Genomic DNA, 23,320 nt, shown 5'->3' with positions numbered 1-23,320 from the left:
GAGCAAACTCCAAATGGACTGAACCCCAAGAAATTCACATCAAGACACAACATAATTAAGGTTCTGAAAACTAAAGACAAAGAAAAAAAATCTTTTTATTTTTTAAGATTTTATTTATTTTTTGACAGAGAGAGAGAGACAGCGAGAGAGGGAACGCAAGCAGGGGGAATGGGAGAGAGAGAAGCAGGCTTCCCGCTGAGCAGGGAGCCTGATGTAGGGCTCGATCTCAAGACCCTGGGGTCATGACCCGAGCCGAAGGAAGACGCTTAATGACTGAGCCACCCAGGCACCTCAAAGAAAAAAATCTTAAAAACAGCCAGAGAAACACAACATCTTACTTATTAGGAGAAACAGTTTGCAAGACAGTGGATTTTTCATCAGAAACCATGGAGGCTAGAAAGAAGTGGTGTAATATTTCTTTTAAGCACTGGATGGGAGGGAGGTGGGGAAAAACTCAACACAGAATTCTATACCCAGAAAAAGTATCTTTCTTGGATGAGGGGGGAAAACAAGACATTCTCAGAGGAAAGAAAGTTTAAAGAATTGTTGCTAGCACACCCACTCTAAAAAAAAAAAAATGTCCTGTAGTCATCCTTTTAAAGATCTTATTTATTTCAGAGGGAGAGGGAGAAGCAGATTCCCTGCTGAGTGGGGAGCCTTGTGTGGGGCTTGATTCCAGGACCCTAGGATCATGACCTGAGCCGAAGGCAGACACTTAATCGACTAAGCCACCCAGGCGCCCCTAAAGAACATTTTTTAAACAGAATGTATACGATAAAAGAATGAAGCTTAGAACATTAGGGAAAAAGAACAGAGCAAAAATATGGGTAAATACAACAGACTTGCCTCTTCCTCTTGAGTGTTCAAAATAATGTTTGATGGTTATTTTTTTTTAAAGATTTTATTTATTTATTTTTGCAAGAGGGACACAGCACACAAGCAGGGAGGAGGGGCAGAGGGAGAGGGAGAAGTAGACTCCCTGCTGAGCGGGGAGCCTGATACGGGTCTCGATCCCAGGACCCTGGGATCATGACCTGAGCTGACGGCAGATGCTTAACTGACTGAGCCACCCGGGCGCCCAAATGTTTGATGGTTAAAGCAAAATTTATAGCACTGTTTGGTGTGGTTCTAAATGGATGTAGAGAAAATATTTAATGCGATTATATTATAAATGGGGAGAATAGAAGGATGTAAAAGGAGGTAAGTTTTCTGTACTTCACTTGAATAGGTAAAATGACACTAGGAGCCTGTGCTAACTTATATAACACCCAGAGCAACTACGGAGACAACTACACAAAGAGATACACTTATAAACACTGCAGACAGATCCAAATGGAATTCTAGAAAAAGTTCAAGTAACCTACAAGACAGGAAAAAGAAAACTGGTGAACAAGTACAAAACAAAACAAAAAATGGAAGGACATAATTAAACCCTAACATATCAATAATTCCATTAAATGTAACTTTGTTTCAGTTATTTATTTACATGTATTATGTATATTTATTTACATGTATTATATAATATACACTATATGTTGTATAAAAGATCAATATACATAATAATGATTAATAAAAAATATTTATTATGCACTGTGGCAAAAAACTTTTTTCAAGGAATTGCTGAGGGCAGAGCTTTCCTGGTCACTATTATTCATGCAAATGGAATTCAGGTTCTTTTTATTTGTCAGAGAGAGAGAGAGGGCGGGCATGAACGGGAGGAACAGAGGGAGAGGGAGAAGCAGGCTCCCTGCTGAGCAAGGAGCCTGATGCGGGGACTTGATCCCAGGACCCAGGGATCATGACCCGAGCCAAAGGCAGATGCTTAACCAAATGAGCCACGCAGGTGTCCCTGGAATTCAGGTTCTGATCCCCTTAGGTGAGCGGAGGCTGTGTCTAGCTAGAGGCTAGAAGATAACCCTCTCGCCTGATAAGCTCATATGGCAATTCTGGCAACAATTGTCCCTAGGGTTCCAGCAGTTTCTTCCATGGTTGGAAATTGAGAGTGGGATTGAATCTGGTTGAGCCCCTTATCCAGTAGGAAATCACATGGACCCCTGGAGCAGCAGAGAGAGCAGGGAGGAGAACCGTGGCTCCGATTGCTTCTTGTTCTTGATTGACGCCAGAACGGGGGCCACTTGAGTTGTTGTCATGAGTTGTTATATGCGAGGAGATGCCCAAGTTATTCTCTAAGCTTGTTACTACAAATCCTGTCAAAGTTTTCTTCAAAATGCTCATCCTAAAAGATGTTGGCAACTTTTCATGTGAAAAGAAATTGTAATGTGTCCATTCATTTTGGGAACTGTCAAATATTTCTAGGATTAAATCTCTTCCAATTTTCACACTTGAGAGTCAAGGATCCTCAAACTTCTAGATCATGTGTTCCCCAGGCTTCATTGCTAATGAGAAAGGTGAAAGATCTTGGTTCTTCTTGGTGTCTCATCTGGAACTTTCCTGGCAATGACTGTCCCCATCCATAGAATATACTAGATCTTTGCTTCCAGTTGTTAAAATGATTAGAGAATTAATGAAAAAGGATGATCTTCTCACTGGTTTCAATCTTTTTCACTTTCTTCAAGGCCTCTGACCTCATATCTGGACCTCTTTTTTTTTTTTTTAAGATTTTATTTATTTATTTGACAGAGAGAGACAGAGCAAGAGAAGGAACACAGCAGGGGGAGTGGGAGAGGAGAAGCAGGCTTCCCGCAGAGTAAGGAGTCTGATGCAGGGCTCGATCCCAGGACCCTGGGATCATAACCTGAGCTGAAGGCAGACGCTTAAGGGACTGAGCCACCCAGGTGCCCCTGGACCTCTTATTTTTAGACAACTTTTTCTCCCACTTCTCTCAGAAGTACGAACTGCCCCAATTTTTCAGCATTCTCAACATGTTTCCAGGTGTTCCTATATACTCTACATTCCCCCCTTCCTTGGCATAGAATTCTGTTAGGATACTTGGTTTCAAGTCACAGAAACCCAACTCAAACTAGCTTCAGAAAAAATGTGACTTCCCTATAAAAGTCCTGGGGTGTCTTGGGAACACTTGTATGTGGCTAGGTCCCTGGGCATAGTGGGAGCTAGGGACTTCTTTTTTCCATTTGGACTACCATTTGTCTAGACAGTTCTTTTTGGAACTGCTTCATTATTTCTTTGCACTGCTGACCAGTTCTGCCACCTTGTCCATCCGTCTGGTGGGACAGGTCATCAATAGTGCCCAGGTTCAAATCTCTATCCCATTAGGCAGTCAGAGCTGCAAGAGCTCAATTCTGATCCCAGATTCCCCCTGATGCATTCTGATCAGCCCGCTTAGGTCAAAACCCACTGCTGGACCAACAAACTCTAGCACAGAGTTGGGGTCACAGTGTGTTACCATGACTGTTCCTATGGCAGCCACCTGAATGGTGTAGGGGCAGGGGAAGGTGGGAGGTGGGCAGTCCCCATCAAAGAAGCCATGGAAAGTCCCAGAAAAGGAAGAGACGCTGGGACAGATAAAACAACATGTGTCTACTCCACGCCTTTTCTCCTCTCCAGGTAAACTGCAAGCTCTTAAGTTTTCAATTCTACCTTTTTCCATCTCCTTCAGGAACTAGTTTCATGAATTACCCTTTTATTTTTCCTTTACATTTTAAATCTGTTCCTCTACCTGGGTGCCTTTCTCTTAGGCTGAAATTTGCTCAAGATTCTCCTATACTAAAGGAAAGTCCCATAACTGTCCTTCAAGATCCTGGCTGATCTATGGACCTTTCTTTTTCACCAAAAATAGGTCACCTGGGTACTCACATTTTATCCCACCTGACTTCTTCCATCTTGACTTACTCCACCTTCATTTCCCCAAGTTTTCTTGGTCTTTGAAAGGCTGAAGACAAGGCAGAGTGAAGGAAGCATGGAGTTTATAGGCTGTTGTGATGCATCCCTTCCAATGGGTAGAATGTCTGATGTGCCAGGGTCAACTCCCTCAAGGTACAACTCAGGAATCAGAGAGCCTAGCCTCAAGGGTTGGGGAGGATTGGGAGGCATGGCACTGACCAGTCCCTGACCTTTCTAGCTTCTTGGTTCCAGAGAGTCTGTGGCCACGGCACCACCTGGACCCCACCCAGTCTGCCAAGAGCTCGTTTACCAAAGGCTCCCTGGTTAAAGGGCCTTCTCATGCACAGGCCCGAGAGGATTTCCCTCTCAGGCCGTTTGCCATTTGCTTCCTCAGGGGAGGGTAACTCCCTGCCATCCTGTGCCCTTGGAATGAAGGGGACAGGTAACAACCACAGGTTCAACCAGAAATGCTGCTTTAATGGTAGCCGTTGCTAAAGGCTGAGCCCTTCGCCCTCACTCACACTGCCTTTCTGGTGCTCTTGGCTACATGGGTGCTTGTGGGGGACCCCCCTGTTTAGTGAAGTCCATTGCTTCTTTAGCTTTTAAAATTATGGAAAGTTTTTTTTTTTTTTTTAAGACTTTATTCATTTGACACACAGAGACAGACACAGCGAGAGAGGGAACACAAGCAGGGGGAGTGGGAGGAGAGGCAGGCTCCCCACTGAGCAGGGAGCCCGCTGCGGGGCTCGATCCCAGAACCCTGGGATCATGACCTGAGCCGAAGGCAGACACTTAACCAACTGAGCCACCCAGGTGCCCCTAAACTTATGGAAAGTTCTCAACACATACAAAGTAGAGAGACTATTATGTCTACCACCCAGTTTCAGCACTTATCCATTTAAGGCCAGTGTTTTCCACCTGTACCCTCAAACCAACTTCCTCCCCATTCATTCTTTTTTTTTTTAAGATTTTATTTATTATGTATTTATTATCGTCATTTATAATTTATTTATTTGTTTGTTTTTTGATCTAAGACAAAGTCTCCAGGCTCAGAATCGTGGCTGCAGGAAGCAGGGACTCCCCAGGACCACACGTTCTTGCGGCCACATCAGGAACATGGCCATATTTGCTGTAGTTTATGGACGGACTGTCAGAGGCCACTTCCTGCCCTCGTCCCTGGGCCCCTCTCCTTTCTCTAATCTACACTGGAAAGCCACAAACAATTTGTTAGGACTGGATGTATATATAGTACAAGTCAGTCAATTCTGATTGGAAGTCTGAGGCTTTTGCCTATGACTGCAGTGCATGGAATTTGTTAATGTGGGTTTTGACCGCGGCTTCTTGACAGAGAAGGTGTTACTCTGTTAGAGAACTAGCCTGCAAGGGAACAGGGGCTCGCTAAAGCAGACATTCACTCATCTACATGTGATTATCGAGCTCTTGTTCCATGCCCAGACACTTTTCTAGGGGCCAAGGATAAAGTGGTGAGCAAAACAGGTGCTGTCTTTGCCCTCATGGAGCTGGCAGTCTAGAGGGAAAGTCAGACATTGAAGATTGCATAAATAATTCATTACAAGTGTGCCGCAAAAAAGTGCAGGTTCCACGACAACAGACAGCAGTGGCTCTGACCTTGTCTGAGGGTGTCAGGAAAGGCTTCCCAGAGCAGGTGGATTTTATGCTGAGAGAAGGGAAGTTTAAGGCCAGGGGAAAGGGAATTGAAATAAGGGATGCAATTCAGATATAAAAAAGGAGTTGTGATAGATTGTACTATTGATTCCAGATACTTGAACACACTTCCCTAACCCAGTCAGGGGACTTGACTTTGTCATTGGCTGTGACCAATAGAATGTGGTGGAATGGGTGTGTTCCGTGACCGCCAGAGCCTTTGAAATCGATCCCTAGTTCTGCCATTCCTCGGTGCCCTCTGCCATATGCCAGATCGGGACTGCTTCTTCAACCTGGGCTCCTGGAATGAAGAAGACACGTGGAGCAGAGCAGAACTGCAGTCACCCCAACTTAGAATGTCAGCAAACAAATAGAACAGTCTTGTCACTGAGATTTTTGGGGGACTGTTTTTTACTCCAGCATAACCTAATGAAGGCTGACAAATACAGGAGAATTAAGAGTTTACTAATAAGAGGTAGGACATGAAAGAGGGGGGAAACAGAAGACCACTTCAAATAGTCTAGCCTGAGCGATCAGAAGATGGCCAGGTTACTGACCCAAAAGGGAAGCTAGGAGGGAAAATTGTGACTGAGGCTTGGACTTGTTGAGTTAAAGGTGCAGGCTGAACCTCCGCGAAAGATCTGTTCTCTTTGCAGCTGAGAAGGCAAGTTGAAAGACCAAGGGCAGGTCAGGATTAGACAAAAAGACGTTCGAACACGATGAGCAGAGAGAGCCCTGAGAGCCCTGTGGGTAGGTGTGCTCACCGGACGCGGCGGGACCAGAAAATGGGGCGGGCAGGAGGCGGAGCCTCGGGCGTGGCCACCTTTCCGGAGGCCTGAGGGACAGGGACGCGCCAGTCCCCGCAGACTTGAGCAGTCCCACCGGGCGAGAGAGGAGCAGGTGTGCCCGGTTAAGAAATAATAAGCGCTGTTGCCTCCCTAAAGGGGGGAAAAACAGAACCTAAACCAAAACTCTGGCTCTCACTACCAATTCACAGGAGCTGAGTCACCTGGGCATCTTGTAAAAATGTTAAAAATGCACATTCTGATTTAGTAGGTCTGGAGTGGAGTCCAAGATTCTACATTTCTGAGGAACTCTTAAGTGACGCAGATACTTGCTCCTCCACGTTTTAGTAGCGAGGCTGTGGGGAACAGAGGAGATAACATGCAGGTGCAATCAGTAAGATTCAGATTAAAGGAAACTCTTCATGGCCACCCAATGTCTTAAGCAAAAGCTGGAGAAGAAACGTACGGATTTCCTATTGAAACCTAACAATCAGTTGCAATGTGTAGCCTTTGTTTAAATCCCACTTCAGAAGGCAAATACTTTTTAGGACAAATGTGGAACAGGAAACACTGGATATTTGCTGATATTGGGAATTATTGTTGGTTGGGAGAGATGTTGATAATGGTATGATGATTATGTTTTAAAACGTGAGTCTTCAGAAGGCTACTACCTTTTTTCCCCCTAAGATTTTATTTGTTTGACAGAGAGAGAGAGAGCGCACCAGCGCGCAGAAGCAGGGGGAGCAGGAGAGGGAGAGGGAGAAGCAGGCTTGCCGCGGAGCAGGGAGCCGGATGCGGGCTCGATCCCAGGACCCCGGGACCGTGACCCCAGGCGAAGGCAGACGCTTAACCCGACTGAACCACCCAGGCGCCCCCTAAGGGACTATTAGACATCCAATAAAAACTGTCGGGGGGGGCCTGGGTGTCCCTGCTTCCTGCAGCCACAATTCTGAGCCTGGAGACTTTGTCTTAGATCCAAAAAAAAAAAAAAATCCTTGCTTACTTTTCTTGTTTCCCTCCTAACTGAAGAGGGCGAGCAGACTCTGAGCCCCTGGTTTCCTGGTAATGACCAGGGGAAAAAGAGGATGGTCTCTCTTGGGCTCCTGTCTTCATCCTCCTTTTGCTGGTGGCGACAGTCTTGGCTTGGGTTTGATTTTTCAGGGAAGCAAAGCATCCTGTCCATAGGGGAGTTTTGCCCTGCTGTACATCGGCTAAAATAGTGGTTCTCCAAGGTGAACGTGGCTTGGAATCTCCTGGAGGATTTGTTAAGACTGTTGGACTGCACTTACAGAGTTTCTGAGTCAATAGGTCTGGGGTATGGACCTAGAAATGTGCATTTCTAAGAAGTTCCTAGGTGCTGCTGCTGGGCTGGGGGACGGCCCTTTGAGAATCACTGGCCTGAACAATGAGCCTCAAGCAAGACTATGAGGAGAAACTCTGGCCAGACAGGAAAATGCAGAAAATCTCATCCATGATCATGCACTTCGTGCTTCGCTGGCACGGGTGCCTGCAATTTTTTCCGAGGAAGACTTTGTGACTTGATGATTTCCACTTGTAGAACCAGTTGAACTGGATATTTATTATCAGATATTTACTTGGACCAAAGAAACATAGTTAAAAACTCTGTAAAAAGAGAAGATGATGGCACCCTGCCTTCCCTGCAGGGGTAGTTCCCTTAAACCCGCTCTTCATGGATCTGTACCACTGACTGCTATTTGGACCAAAAGCAACACAAGCAAACGCATGGTCAGAACTCAGCCGTGGCCTCTTCCGGGCGGTCCCATCCCCCAGCCCGTTCTCCCCAAGCTCTCTGCTTACACCTGATTTCAGAGTCTTCTATTCAACCACTGAAGGTGGTTGCTAAGGCATATTGTTAATATAAATCAATTTCAAAATCAATGGCCAATGGTAGGTCCTAATGTTAAATTATTAGGTTATATTCATTGAAAAAAATGACAACAATGGGGAGAGTTGATGACAGCATCCAAAAAACTTTAACATAGTCCCAAGAAGACCAACACTGGTGTCTTTGGAGAAACATCCTTTGTGTCCCTGATGCTGCTCACCAATGGCCTTTGGCTTAGCCCTGTCTCTCTGTGCAATTGTAATTAAAACCCAGGTGGCTGGTTTTGATCTTGAACTAGGATGGTCATTGCCAATAAGAGTTCCTGCGTAGGAGGAAAACTCCTCATCATTCCCTAGCAGGACCTGCAGAAGGAGGATTTATATCCAGTGGATTCTGTATTTCAGTGGTGCTAAAAGTCACAATGCTTTGCACTGTCACACCCTGAAATCCAGATACACCTTAAGGCAGATGGCATTTTATAATCACGGTTGGCCAAGCGGGGGTCAAGATGTGTTGGCGGTGCCTGAACGTGCATAAACTCAGTGGTGAATCCTGGTGGAATGACTTGGCAACTGTAATCTCCATGTTTCTGTCAACAAATCACCTAAGGACTGTCTGGAAAGGAAACATGATGCCTGTTGTCTGAAAACTTTCCCTTGCAACCTTCAGGTAAGATCAAGAACGTGCTGGCATCAAAATATGTACACCAGGTTTGGAAGAACGCAGGAGTGAAGTGAGATTTAAAAATGCTGCATCACCAGCGCCTAGTAATTAACAAGAGGACACCAATGACTCAGCTGAAAAATGACGAAGAAAAAGAATAGAGGTTCTGAGTGTGATTATAGGAATTCCTTAATAAGTTTATTGTGCTTATATTTTCCTTTTTATGTACACACAAGAGTGATATAAAATAAGCACGTCTAAGTCTAAAAGCGCTCATTCAATATATACTTAAGAAGTCTAAAAGATAAAAAACATTACAAAAAGTTTTGGGGCGCCTGGGTGGCTCAGTCGTTAAGCGTCTGCCTTCGGCTCAGGTCATGATCCCAGGGTCCTGGGATCAAGCCCTGCATTGGGCTCCCTGCTCAGCAGGGAGCCTACTTTTCCCTCTCCCACTCCCCCTGCTTGTGTTCCCTCTCTCGCTGTGTCTCTCTCTGTCAAATAAATAAAATCTTAAAAAAAAAAAACCATTACAAAGAGTTTAATTGGGTACATCTTTTTTTCCAATAGCAGCTCTCAACCTTTTTGATCTGAGGACTCCTTTTATACTGGACATTGGGGATCCTAAAATTCTTTCCTTTATGTGGAAATATCAATCAATATTTATCATATTCAAAAAATTTTTTGAGACAGAGTGCACATGTTCGTGTGAGCGGGAGGGGCAGACGAAGAGGGAGAGAAATCTTAAACAGGCTCCATGCTCAGCGCTGAGCCCCATGTAGGGCTTGATCTCACCACCCTGAGATCACGACCTGAGCCCAAACCAAGAGTTGGATGCTTAACAGACTGAGCCACCCAGGCGCGCCTCATATTCAAAATTTAAAGAGACTTTTAATACCATAGACTACACAAGCACAGATTCTATTAGCTGCCAGAGAGATAATGATATCACCTAGCCTCTGAAAAGCTCCAATGTGCACTGGTGAGAGAATGAGATCCAAAGGGGCAGATCATGTTGCCGTGTTCACAGGAAGAGAGTTTTCACCTTGTGGATCCCCCGAAAGGGGAACCCACTTTGAGAATCACTGGTATATAAAATAATGGTGTGTTTTACACCAGTAGAGTTAATACAGACATGTTTCCACCTTAAGTACTGGAAGGAGTAGAACGTGGACAACTGGTGTTGGACAATTGGGAGTGCTGTGAGGCATGGAGAAATTAGCTGATTAAATGTCCTCTGTGGCCGTGAGGAATATTCCCCCTCCCATTGAAGTGGCCAGCTCACACTGGGTGTCCTGCAGGCCTGAGTCATCCCGACCTTAGGAGAAGGTACCCATGGACCTGGGTTCCAGGACTGTGGAACTGGCTGTCTAGGAGGAGGACAGAGGTTGGGACAGAGGAAAGAAGGAGTGTGGCTTGCTCCCCAGGGGAAGAGAGCTGGATTTTTCTGGAGACAAACAGAGGAGCTGGGGCATGCAGTTTCTGGAGATCTGGGGGAGGCCTGCAAACGGCTGTGTGGGTATCTGCTGATGGACACTGGGGCGCGAGCCAGGGTTCCCCTGGACAGTCAGGCCTAGAGAGGGCAGTGCCTGGGAGCTGCTGGCCTTCAGAACACCATGCGGGTTCGAGCCAGCAGAGGCTAGTGCCAGGCACCACGGATTGCTGACCAGAAGCTCCTTCTGCCACTGCCACTGTCCTGACCTGGTAATCCTCAAACCCCCGCCCCAGTGTTAGCTTTAGAAACTACAGCAGCAAAGTAGTCACCAGCAGGTCTGAGATCATGAGGCATGAATTTGATTTCTAGCGCTGCCTTACAGGCTGGGACGGCATTGTCAATAGAACCCACTTGGCAGGATTCCCCCCCCCCCAACAGCAAGGAAGTGATGCGTGGAAGCTCCTCAAACAGTGCCTGGCATATCATAAAAGCTGTACATATCATCTCTTGAACTTTGGATGTCCTGGAGATGTCATACCTGCCACACCACGTCCTCCGAGTGTTGCTATGGCTAAAGTTTCGCCCTATGTTTAATTGAAGACCGGATTAAAGCCCTAAGGCTGGAGTCCGGGGGACCAAGAGCGTCCTGGAAATTGCAGAAGTGGTCTACTGAACAGAGGGTGGCAGAGGCTGTGTGTGTGGGGGGGTGAGCCATCGAGCCGGCCACTCCAGCCTGCAAGGTCTTCCTGCTCTAGCCCATGGCACTGGGTCCTGCCAAGCAAACCCTTACGGGCTTCAGAGGGACTGAGGGCTTTTCTTTCTTGAGTGTGAGCACGGGCGTCCCACGCAGGGCACAGCCAGATCAGTGCAAACTCCCTGAGAGTCCACAGGGGCCTGGATCCTCCGGGGTGGGGGTTGGGGGGGGAGTCGTGGCGCCTGTGAGTCTGGGCGTGGGCAGGCACAGGCAGGCACGGGGCCGGGCCGTCAAGGCTTCTGCCACCTGCCGTAGCGGTAGCCGGGATATCCAGACTTGCCTGGAGCTCTGTCCCCGCTTCCGGACTGCCCCTCCTCCCACATGCGTCCCGCCCCTCGGGTGGGCGTGGCCTGCTCCTACCCTCGCCTTCCCCTCCAGGGGGCGGAGCTGGGGGAGGGGTCCACGAGCGAGTCACGTCCAACAGGCGGAGCGGAGCACTAGGGGGCCGGCTGGGGAGGTGCCACATCCGGCGGCTGACTCGTCGCGTGTAAAGCCGAGGCCGCTGTAGTCGGCGTCCAGCAGTAGCCCTGGGCGCTTCTCGGCTGCGGGAGCCGCTGCTCCAATGCCCCACAGCGGCCATGAGCATCCCACACTGGTGGGACCAGCTGCGGGCCGGCAGCTCGGAGGTGGATTGGTGCGAGGACAACTACACCATCGTGCCTGCCATCGCCGAGTTCTACAACACGGTGCGGGAGCGGGAGCGGGAGCGGGGATGGCAGGCGGGCTTGAGGGAGGGGATCGCCACTAATCGTGGCTGCTCCTGGAACCTGGACGTGTATTTGGGGTATGCTGTATCCAGGGCCAGAGTCGATCCGCGCGCCCCCTCCTCTGCGCTCCTTCCAGCTCTTCATCTGTCCTTTTCTGTCCCTATCCCGACATCTGGGCTCATCCTCCCCTTGTCATTTCCGTCTGATGGCTCTATTGTCTTGCTGGACCGGCACCTGTCCCGAAGCCCGTGGTCCGTGTCAGCCCTTCGCCCAGGTGGGTGACTCAGGGACTGGTGAACCCGCCGGGACAATTCCCTTCCTCCCCTAGGATCTCTGTGGCGTGACGCACTTGGGTCGCATTGTGCGGTTTCTCCCTGAATACCTGCTGGGGGAGGGGGGCGGGAGGAGAGAGTCCGCCGGCAGGTCTCAGGAGCAGGGCCCGCTGCTGCAGTGCTGACTGGCCCCGCCCCACTAATACACCAATAATAGGTCGAGTTACCTTTGGCCAGAATCACATTAATTGCTACTAGTTCCTAGTTCTTTGCCTTTGGTTCCCAGGCTCAGTCCAGCCCCCAAGTCAACTCCCCCAGGCCTGTGCCCTCTCCAGTGATTAAGTGAGCGGGAAGTTTGGGAGTGCTTGTGTGCGTGTTTCGTGGGCTTGCCTCGGTCCTTGCTACGGGCAGGCTGAGACTTCCCCACTGCAGTAGCCTGTGTGCTGTTCGTATTTATGGGAGGGAAAGCTTGATGCTGGCAGGAAATGCCTCTTCTTCTCGCTGTGCGGTGGCTCCGGGTTCTCAGACCGAATGGAAGACTCTGCGTGGTCATTTCTGCGGCTGCCCAAACACACACACAAAAACAGGAACTCCTGGTTTACAAGTCACTGTGAATTTGAGGTTGTTCTTTCGGATTTTCTCCTTGGATTTGCTGGAGAGAGTATACTTGGCATGAGTCCGTCTGGAGGGATCTCCGATGAGCTTGTCCCAGCCCTTTCATTCATTGATGATGAAACTGAACTGTAGAGAAGGGAGCGGTCATACTCATGTTTCCAGCACAATCCAGAAGTCTGCACTCTCCCTCCTTCTGCCCTCACAAACACTCCTGCTTCTTAATTAGGACCAGGTTAGTTCTTCAAGAAAACCTGGCCCTCTGCTGTCTATAGATCCTGTGAAAGACTAGTGGAGGTGGCTACAGCTCACCTGTTGAACCCCTTCTTTCAGAGTTTACTCTTAGGGGTAGACCGGGGCGGGGGGCACACAGGATGGGCTGGGGATGGCTGGGTACTTTCCGTAGCCATACTTTCTCCTTTTATAAGGTGGAGAGTACTATTAAGGATTTCACCAGAGAGTTAAGGAACAAATGACAGGCTGGGGACAAGTTCTCACACACCCAGCAAGATAATGACCTGTGGAGACCGAGGCCAGCTGAGAGTCAGGCCTGGTTCCTTGGCCAGAAGTTCATTTAGAGCTGTTCTGTGCCTGTCTTGAAAAGCCCCAGAGTGCTGGATGAGGGGGGGGACACTTTATGTTGTTTTTACTTTTAATCTAGTCCCTTTGGAGCTGTTGTGGAGTGAGTGCCAAAGTCTTTTTTAGAAACGAACTGTCGCTCTTCAGCTGCAGTGTCTGTGGGTGATGAGCCTGGTTGGTCCTCCTGACAGGCCTTATTCTTTGGAATACTCCTACAAACCACAAAATTTGCTTTAGCCGTGCAGAGAGCTTTAAACCTCAGAGTAGTAGTTGGTCACCTAACTTTGTTGAGTCTGGGTCCAAAGAGCTTAGCAAAAACTGTTTCCTTCTCTCTGTTTCCAAGCCCTACTTATTTCTGAAGCTTATCACAGGACAGACCCGTGCTTATCTCTCTCGTATTGAGGAAGACAGTGAACTATTACATGGTGATAAACAGCTCATTAAATCCTCATAGGAAGGCCGCAGATCTAATTACCCATTTTAGAAACATCATTACTAATTTTGAGGAAAAGGTTAAGGAACTGAAGATATAAAATCAGGGGAGAACTGGGAGCAGGATCTAGAACCTTCTTAACGGGTCTTGGGGCTAGCACATCACTACTACAACTTCAGTCACTACTGGCTACCATGAATTGTTTGCTAGGTGTTGAACTCTGCTGCACAGTGTACAGTACCCTCAGTGGTGGGCACTCATTATTAGATCCACTGGATAAAAGGAAGAAACCAGGGTCTGGAGAGATGATGCAATTTGCTGAGGTCAAGAAAATGGCAGAATTAGAGTTAGAACTCGGTCCATTTGACTCTACAAAGATACTCCTCCTGAAGATGCAAATGCCATGTAGCTCCTTTTGACTTCTTTATTCTGCACAGCACAGATGTTTATGATTGAGCCATTCTTTAACTGGAAACTCCTGCATTGGGACCATATGAACTACAGGATAAAACTCATGATGTTGGATATGAAAAAGTTTGTTTAGTTTTTTGTTATAGTTGTTCTGTATTTTAAAATGTTCACCTTAAAAATAAGTTACTTTACCAGCAAACATGGGTGTATTTCAGAAAAAGAAAACTGCCATTCAGGACAAGCAAGCTATAGGAAAGCCATAGGCAAGACGAACAAAGGAGAGGAATGTTATCTTATGGAAAAGGCGGAAGTCGGGAGGGGTTGTTTGGAACTGGAGAGTTCAGGGTGATTGTTTCTCATTGGCTGAGTGGCAGGGGTAGTGAATTTCTTATGGGAGATACAATGTACATCTTTCCCTGTTGGGGCCTGGAATAGACCATTGGTTCCTGTTGGGGAATCTTCTGTTAGGGGTCTGTAATTGGGAGCCTCCCCTTCTTGCATCCTGATCTACTTCAGGGAGGTTTCCACTTACTAATTTTCACAAAGTAGCATGGTCATGGTAAAAAATTCAGAGCATGCAAATTATAAAGTGAAAAATCTGTTTTTGTGTATCTTTTCAAACCTTTTTTCAGGCATTGTACAAAACACATGCATTTGTGTGAGTATATAAAATATGTATGTATAATGTATACACACAATATCTAAGTTTTTATTTAACCCAGTTGAGATCATACTACACAAACTCCTCTTGATGTTTTCACTTAATAGATCTTAGAGATGGTCCTATATTGGCTCTGAGTTATCTTCCTCTTTACAATGTCTAATCAGTGTTCCATTGAATGGATTGACCTTGATTTATTCACCCACTCAGTCTCTTATTGATGGACACGTAGGGCAGTTTGTTTTATGCTTTCAATTTGGTTTCTGAGCAGTGATGCAATGAATATCCTTATATATGCATCTGGATGTACTTCTACAAGTACGAATCCTCTAGAGGGAATTGCTAGGACAAGGAGAGTGTTTACTTAAAGTCTGATAATTATTGCTAAATGGCCCACCAGAGAGAGTACCCTGGTTTATACACCCACTGACAGTGTTTGGGTGGACAAAGCATTTTGCTTTGGGGCCCTGCAAATCTCTATTGCCTCGAGACTTGTCATCATCCTTTGCTTCAGCCAAGCCCAGATCTCCCTTCCAAGAACATGTCCTGTTCTTCCACCGCCTTTTGCTTCTGCACATTTTGTACTGTTTCTTCCACATACAAATTTTATTGACTTGAGTTCCTTTTTATGTTTTAAATTTCCAGGCTCTAGTCACACTGAAGAGAAGAACTCTAGAACGCACTGCTTTAGAGAAAAGTAGCGTCTGCTTTTTAACACTGGCTTAGCTTTTGGGGACTCTGTTGCTGGGCAGGGACTCAGGGGCTCAGGAGGTAATCCACTGGTGCTAAAAAAAAAGTCTTGAGGCAAAATATATGCATAAAACCAGCCCATCATCTGTCGCCTTTCCCAAGGAGCTCTGCCACCCATCAAGATAAGGAAGGTAGTTCTGATATGCTAAAGCCCATGTCCCTGTAGGGCAGAATGACCTATATCCTGTCTCTGTTCATCTCTAGATCTGTCTATTTACTGGGCAGCTACTGTGTGCTTGTCACAGAGACCAGACCTGCAAACAGTCATCTGGGTGGTGACGGCCAGACCAGAGAGGTGTACAAATTGGCAAGGGTATTATTAGTATTCTGCATGGGCTTGGTGTACTGTGGGGGAATTTCGCAAGAAGTCTTCTGAGTGGGGAGGCCGACTTGTCCTGGTTTGTCCAGGCTTTGCCCGATTTTGAAGCTGAAAGCCCCATGTCCTGGGGAACCCTCCTCAGTCCCAGGCCGGCCAGGACAGTTGGTCATCCCAGAGGCAGGAGGGGAGCAATGGAATGGAGGATTAGAAATCTGCATACAGTCAAGATGCACAGACCGCCTACCCAGCCAGGGGAATACCCCTTAGCTGTTTCTGAACCTCCTGTTCAGAAAATCTTAGAGCCTGTTGCTTTGTCAGCATTTACCCTCTGCCTGGGAAAGTGCACACTCCCATGCATTGGGAGGAGATTGCTGTCTGTTCCTGAGATTATTTTGGTGCCATGTTATGGAGGAATTCGTGGAATGAGGAACTTTCTAAGGAAATAATTAATACATTTTAAAATTGCGGTTTCCTTTTAATTAAAAAAAAATCTGCTCTGCAGACATTAAGCAAATTAGTTCTCCAAAGCAATAGGCTTTAAAAAAATACCCTTGGCTGAACTATTCAGCTTGAGTGACCCACACAATTGTTAGGGGAAGTTTCATTTCTCAGAAGAGATGGAGCCACTGAATGTGTGTTTTAACCAGGACTTGTTTGCTTATCTGTATTTCTTTCGGAGTTCCTTCCTCTTTTTGTCTTGGGGAGAGAGAATCTCCCTCTGATTTGGTCTTTCCCTTTCCATAGATGGAGGGCTTTAAAAAGACATGGTGAGCGCTGTGAACTGTGTAAGACTGTTGAATCACAGACCTGTACCTCCGAAACAAATAATATATTATATGTTAAAAAAAAAAAAAAAAAGGAGGAGGAGAAGATAGCAGGAAGGGAAGAATGAAGGGGGGGAATCGGAGGGGGAGACGAACCATGAGAGACTGTGGACTCTGAGAAACAAACTGAGGGTTCTAGAGGGGAGGAGGGTGGGGGGATGGGTTAGCCTGGTGATGGGTATTAAAGAGGACACGTTCTGCATGGAGCACTGGGTGTTGTGCACAAACAATGAATCATGGAACACTACATCAAAAACTCATGATGTAATGTATGGTGACTAACATAACATACTTTAAAATAAATAAATAAATAAAAGGCATGGTAGAGGCCGGCCGTCATTGGTGGCAGGGCTACGGAGAGGCAATAAGGTGATTTCCCTGTTATCTGGGAGATGTTCAAATGGTGCTTCTAAGTTGAACTCCTTAATATGTGCATTAAGAAAAAAATGTTTGAAGTCCCATGACTTTCCCGCAGTGTAATGAACGACTTCATGCCTTTGTGAGTAGTGTGTAAACATTTAAACGTGATTAACACAGAAACCAGCATTGCACCGTATGTTACCTAGAATTTAAATAGAAATTTGAAAAGAAAAAAAAAGGAAAAAAAAAGTGAAGAACACAAGTTGACAGAGCTTGTTGGGAGTCGGCTTGGCAGGAGATGGTTGCACTTGTAAGGGAGATTGCAAGGACTTGAGGCAATGAAGACGGGGTAAGAAGCAAACCCAGTCCTACCCCCCTAACTTTGTAGGGGGGGCTGTACATTGGGGCTCCTTCCCCTGGGGAGGGACTAGATAAACCGCTCGCATGTGTGGCACTTACAGCAAATGAGGTCAATCTATCTGAACTAGGGGGGAAAGGTTTGCGTAGCCTATTGTTGAAGGCAGAGCGATAATGTTATTATATGTGATATATATGTATTCACATAAATGCAAGGAAGATGACTCGAAGGCTGTGAATCTGAGGATAACCATTATCCCTCGAGAGGAGGATGGCAAGGAGACTTTAAAAAAAAAATTACAGAATGAAACAGGAGAACACATTTATGTCTAAGAAAGGAGAAAGATCAGGTTTTGAGTTACCTCTGGTATAATAATTCCATTTTCCCTTCTCCCTTTCCTTCCTTCTCTGCTTAACAAAAGGAGCCACATTTAAATCACATCACAGGTGTGCAATGCAGGATAAGTCAGAATTTTTAGAGAACCAGTGAGGAGTTAAGCCAAGGAGGTCAGAGTGTGGCTGGGGAGGCTTGGAGGGGAAAATCAGCTCTGGGCAGGGGAAACAGCTCAGTGCGGGTCACTGCTCTGTGGGTGATTGCCTCTGACCTCGGCCAGCCTGGGGAGCCCTTCTGGGTGCTCACGCATTGCCCCTTGTCAAACAAGGAATGGTCTTGAAATGCTCTCATTTTTACCCCTGAAGATCTCTCGTCCTTTAAGTGATTCCTTGGAAGGTTAAAGGCTGTGATAGTAATAACGACCGACAGCTTACTGCTGACAAGGCACACGCGTTGGCAGAGTGGTAGAGATACTAGAATCCCTGTACATGACTGGTGGGGAGGTAACATGGTCCAGCCGCTGTGGGAAACAGCTTGGTGGTTCCTCACCGAGTTAAACATGGAGTTACCATTGGATCCAGCAATACCAGCTTGGGCATACGCCCAGAAGAAAACAAATCCTCAAAAACGTGTATGTGAATGTTCATAGCAGCCCTGTTCACAACAATCCGTCGATGAGTGAACGGATGAACAATGTGGTCTTCAGACGATAGAATATTATTTGGCCACAAAAAGGCAGGAAGTACTGTATGTGCCACAATGTGGATGAACTGCAGACCCATTGTGCTAAGTGAAAGAAGCCAGACACAAAGTCCTAGAGTGTGTGATTCCATTTTCATGACATACCCAGAATAGGTAAACTCATAGACACAGAAAGCAGATTAGCAGTTGCCAGGGGCTGAGGGTGGGGGGTGTGGGGGGTGGGGGAGGGGGAGCGGAAAGTACCTGCTTAATGGGTATAGGATTTCTTTTTGAGGGTGATAAAAAGGTTTTAGAACTAGACAGAGGTGGGGCGCCTGGGTGGCTCAGTCGTCAAGCATCTGGCTTCCGCTCCGGTCATGATCCCAGGGTCCTGGGATCGAGCCCCACATCGGGCTCCCTGCTCCACGGGAAGCCTGCTTCTTCCTCTCCCACTCTCCCTGCTTGTGTTCCCTCTTTCGCTGTCTTTCTCTGTCAAATAAATAAATAAAATCTTTAAAAAAAAAAAAAAACTAGACAGAGGTGATGGTTGCATATTCTGAGGGCATTTAATGACATGGAATTGTATACTCTAAAATGGTTAATTTTGTGTGAATTTTCCCTTGATTTAAAAAAAATTGGGAAAACAAAAAGGGGAGCTGGCTGTGACCTCCTAAAAACAAAAAGACAAAAAAAAAAAAAATTAAAAACAAAAACTAGAGGGGAGGTTCCAGAGTTACGTGGACCAGTATGGTCATCACTAGGCACCTGTAGTGGTTAAGCATGTGGAATACGGCTGGTTCAGATGGAGACAGGCTGTTAAGTATGAAGTTCACTCAGCTTTATGTGAACAACAGAATGGAAAATACCTCGTTAATGATATTTAAATAGTGATTAGGTGTTGAAATGACAGTAATTTGAATATATTAGAGAAGATACAGTTTTTTGAAAAGCCAACTGCCCCCCTCCCCCGCCCGATAACAGGCTTAAATCCACACTAAAATCTGAAAGTTTGATCTTTACCTAAAAATAGATTTGATTAGGGGAAGAAATTGACAAAGGCAGACCCTGGAAGCATCCTGCCTTCGTGTGGGCGCTGGAGAAAAAAGCTGGCCTTGCTAGCAGAAAATTTTGGGGAGCTGGGATGTCTAGTACTCACCTCCATATTAAGCTTTATTTTTTACCATTACTTAGTGCGGGCCTTACCTTTAAAAATGTATGTGCAAGTAGATCAAAATGCTTCAGTTAGTCTTGTGCAGAAAAAGAAGATTCTTGGAATCCAGAGAGGGGGTTGGGCAGCTTTCATAGATTGATCATGGGAGCAGCTATTAAAATGCTGTAGAGAGATGGGAAGAATCCCCCAAATGGCCATAAAGAAGGCTTAAATTTCCCTGTATCTGCAGTTAAAAAAAAAAAAGAAAAAAAAAAAGAGATGTAAGAGCTTAAACAAGACGTGTGGCCACATTCATCCCAGTTTGCAAAGCTCATATTTGGAACATGCTGCTTTATTTTTTTGCCCCTTAATATTCATCTTTTCATTTTCCACCCTCCCTCCCTCCCCCCAGATCAGCAACGTCTTATTTTTCGTTTTACCGCCCATCTGCATGTGCTTATTTCGCCAGTACGCAACATGCTTCAACAGTGGGATCTACCTAATATGGACGCTCTTAGTTGTAGTGGGTAAGTGGATTCGTGTTCGAGCAGGGGCTGAGAGGGAGGAAATGGAATGCTGCACACTTCCTGTCCTATTTGAACATTATGTTTTGTAAACCAAAGTCACTCTGACGTCTTAGCGAACTTTTATTTTTGCTTTGATGCCAGAAGGAGGTCGCCTCTGGACACGGGCTGGACACCCGGGGTGACGCCAGCGATCACTTAATGGCACGTGAGGGCTTATTTCTCTAACAGCTGTTGGGGCTGTGCCAGCGCTGTTTTCTGAGGACTTCTGAAGAAAATCACACAAAAGCGATTGAGCTCTGATGAGACTTTAGTCTAGTGGATCAAAACGAGAAAAAAAATTTTTTAGATGTTTGATCCTTCCTTGTTCTGGGAAATGCTTGTATAATTTCCATTTCCTTCCACAGGCAGATTGGGAATTCTTAACAGTGAGAGAATGTTGACTTTTATTGAAAGCCTCTTCCCCCGAAGCCTCCTGGAGGAGGACAGAGTGTTTAACTGGCATTATTCAAGCTCTGATGTGCTGATCTTGGGGCCCTGCCTGCAATCCTCTTTCTAGGCTTCAAGGCTGCCTGTCTAGGTGGTGTGTGTTTCTTCCTTCAGCTTCTTCTTTCAGTGAGAGTGTGATCTGGTGATTGTGACCGTGGTTGGTCGAATGGCTGGCCTTCAGCAGTGTGTTGGATTTGTGGGTCTGTTCTTCTGTGGTGACCTTTTTTTAATTGGTTGTAATTGATTCTAGGAATTGGATCCGTCTACTTCCATGCAACCCTAAGTTTCTTGGGTCAGATGCTCGATGAACTTGCAATCCTTTGGGTTCTGATGTGTGCTCTGGCCATGTGGTTCCCCAGAAGGTATCTACCAAAGGTCTTTCGGAATGACAGGTAAGCTTGTGTTAAACAGTTTTGTATTTACTGCTGAGTGCAGCACCCAGCATCTCCATGTATGTATCAGGAAAACAGCACACAATGGAGCCTCCCCTTATGATGAGCTTATCAGATACTTGTTTAATATCCACTGATTGTTTATTCTTTTAGACCGTAAGCTGACGAAAGAGGGAATTTTAATATGCTTGGCGAAGAATTTATAGGATATTAGGGGTAAACGGTCAAATGTCTCCCTTATAGGATATGAACAAAAGTGGAAAGATTTTCAGTGGGGGAGAAATTACTGAATGGCAGTTCAGAGACCCTTGATTTTCTGCTAGAACATTTCCTTGAGTCCAATCCAATTCTACCATTTGATAAGTTTATAGTAGAATTCCATTAAGGAATTGGTTCTTGTAGCTGTAGATCCCATGATTGTCAAATGGTATTGGTTTTACCTCTGCTGAGATCTACACACACACACACACACACACACACACAGACACACACACACCCTCCAAGCTAGAAATCCAGAATTTCAGGAAGGGATGCTTATATGGTTATTCATCCAGTAAATATTTTTTTGAACACTTCCCATGCATTTTTTCCAGACACTGGGATATAGCACTAAACAAAACAATAGAGCCTCTGCCTTCAGTGAGCTCATACTGAAGTTGGGGAGGCTACAAATCAGTGAACAAACAAACAATACGATGTTAGGATAAGTGCTCTGATAAAAAAATGAAGCTGGAAAGGAGGTAGAGGTGACATAGGGTGCTCATTTGGAGTTTGGTCAGGGAAAGCCTTTCTGAGGAGCTGTATGAGGTTTGTTAATATCTGAAGGAACCGAAGAGAGTCAACCTCATAAAGATGAGAAATGCTCCTAGAACATATGACCCACACATATTTCTCTGTAGGACACTGTGTTTTATATGGATCCATATATATATATATATATGGATAAATAGTCTAAAAACATGTCTTCAATCAAGCAAGCTGTGAGTACCCAGGGAAGAGCTGTACTAGGAAAATAAAGAATTCCCTAGTGTTCCTGGTACTGTGAATAGGAATAGGAATTTTGGAGCTATTAAAGACAAAGGCTGTTCTCTATGGATGGAGGTGGGGAAGTGTCCATAAAACATGCTGGCTGCAAAGAGCACATGGTAGAACTGTGTGTGGGATAGCATAACTTTAGAATGAATTAACTAATCTCTTTTGGCGTCTAGGTCTTTGTGTGCGCATAGAAATAACTAGAGGAGGAGGATAAACAGCCACTATCATTGGCTATTCTTAGGAAGGAGGAAGGGGGGCGCCTGGGTGGCTTAGAGGGTTAAGCGTCTGCCTTTGGCTCAGGTCACGATCTCCAGGTCCTGGGATGGAGCCCCACGTCGTGGGCTCCCTGCTCAGCAGGGAGTCTGCTTCTCCCTCTTCCTCTGCTCTCCCCACTGCTTCTACTCTCTCTCTCTTTCTGTATCTGTCTCAAACGAATAAATAAAAAATTCTTAGCTGCAAGACCCTGAACCCAAATGATCCTGCAGCAGCCCCTGGAACGAGGCCTCGCAGGTTGGGCCCAGCGTGACCCACGGGCCGCGTCGGGGACGCCCCGAGCCTAGGACGTGAGCTCCCCTCTCCGAGGAGCTGTGCCCATGAGCACCAAGCGGCGCCTGGAGGAAGAGCAGGAGCCCTTTCGAAAACAGTTCCTTTCTGAAGAGAACGTGGCCACGCACTTCTCTCCACTCAGCCTGCACAATGACCATTCTTACCGCAGCCCCCACTCAGGAGCCTTTGCTCTGAGCTGCTTCTCTCGCACTACCCTGGGAACCTGATCCCTGAGGCCCTCCGGCTGCTGAGGCTAGGGGACACCCCCACCCCCCACTACCCTGCAACCCAAGCTGGGGAGATAATGGAGCTCTGAGTGCTGGTGGGCAGTAGTTCTGCCCACCTTCCTTCTTCCCCACAACAGAGAAGACCAGCATCCCCACTAAGGGACCAGCTGTCCTGAATATTCTCCAGACCAGGCCTCTGGGCCCCAGGACCTACTCTCAACAGGGGAGGACACTGACTCCCACAGAGCCCTGGGGTGGGGGGAGGAGGAGGGACAGGAGCATGGGAAAGGAGGCATCCCCCCCCCCCCCAGAACTGAATAAAGATGGCTGAGCATATGAAAAAAAAAATTTCTTAAAAAAAAAGGAATGGGGAAGGGAGTGGGAGAGAGAACTTTCACTTTTTAATTTATACTGTTGTGCAGTTTTTTTTTAAACAAAGAGCACATGTTACTTTTTAATACTAAAAACGCATTTTTCAATGAAGTAGGGAGAAAACATACTTCAGATGAACTAGCTGTACTATCTTCATTGTACAGAGCAGGATTTGAATTAAATGGTGTTTTCTTTGACTATCATCGAGCAGATAAAGGATCCTCAAGGTTACTTATCCAAAAAATGAGAGTGAGAGAGCCAGCAGTTGACAAGAGGTGACAAAAAGGGCATTCCCGGCTTCAGGAGAAATACGGTCTCCGTTGGCTGTGGCCTTCTCAG

General features: G+C 46.3%; 1 protein-coding gene and 1 pseudogene across 2 annotated transcripts in view; both read left to right on the top strand.

Moving 5' to 3' along the window:
* Nucleotides 1–11,425: 11,425 nt before the first annotated feature.
* ACER2 (alkaline ceramidase 2) overlaps nucleotides 11,426–23,320 on the top strand; it is a 31,399-nt gene continuing 19,504 nt past the window's right edge. Inside the window, exons 1-3 of one of the 2 annotated variants that reach the window (XM_032392354.1) lie at nucleotides 11,428–11,632; nucleotides 19,809–19,923; nucleotides 20,660–20,801. In XM_032392354.1, coding sequence (XP_032248245.1) covers nucleotides 11,525–11,632; nucleotides 19,809–19,923; nucleotides 20,660–20,801 — 365 coding nt within the window. In that variant the 5' untranslated portion in view covers nucleotides 11,428–11,524. Of the gene's footprint in view, nucleotides 11,633–19,808; nucleotides 19,924–20,659; nucleotides 20,802–23,320 lie in introns of both variants that reach the window. The other variant, XM_032392355.1, reaches the window with a different exon arrangement.
* Nucleotides 22,275–22,936, top strand: LOC116624452 (annotated as a pseudogene).

Source organism: Phoca vitulina, unplaced genomic scaffold, assembly GCF_004348235.1.
Source record: "Phoca vitulina isolate PV1807 unplaced genomic scaffold, GSC_HSeal_1.0 scaffold67, whole genome shotgun sequence".
NCBI classification, from domain to species: domain Eukaryota; kingdom Metazoa; phylum Chordata; class Mammalia; order Carnivora; family Phocidae; genus Phoca; species Phoca vitulina.
The sequence above is the reverse complement of the archived record's forward strand: the minus strand, read 5'-3'. Positions and strand labels throughout refer to the sequence as shown.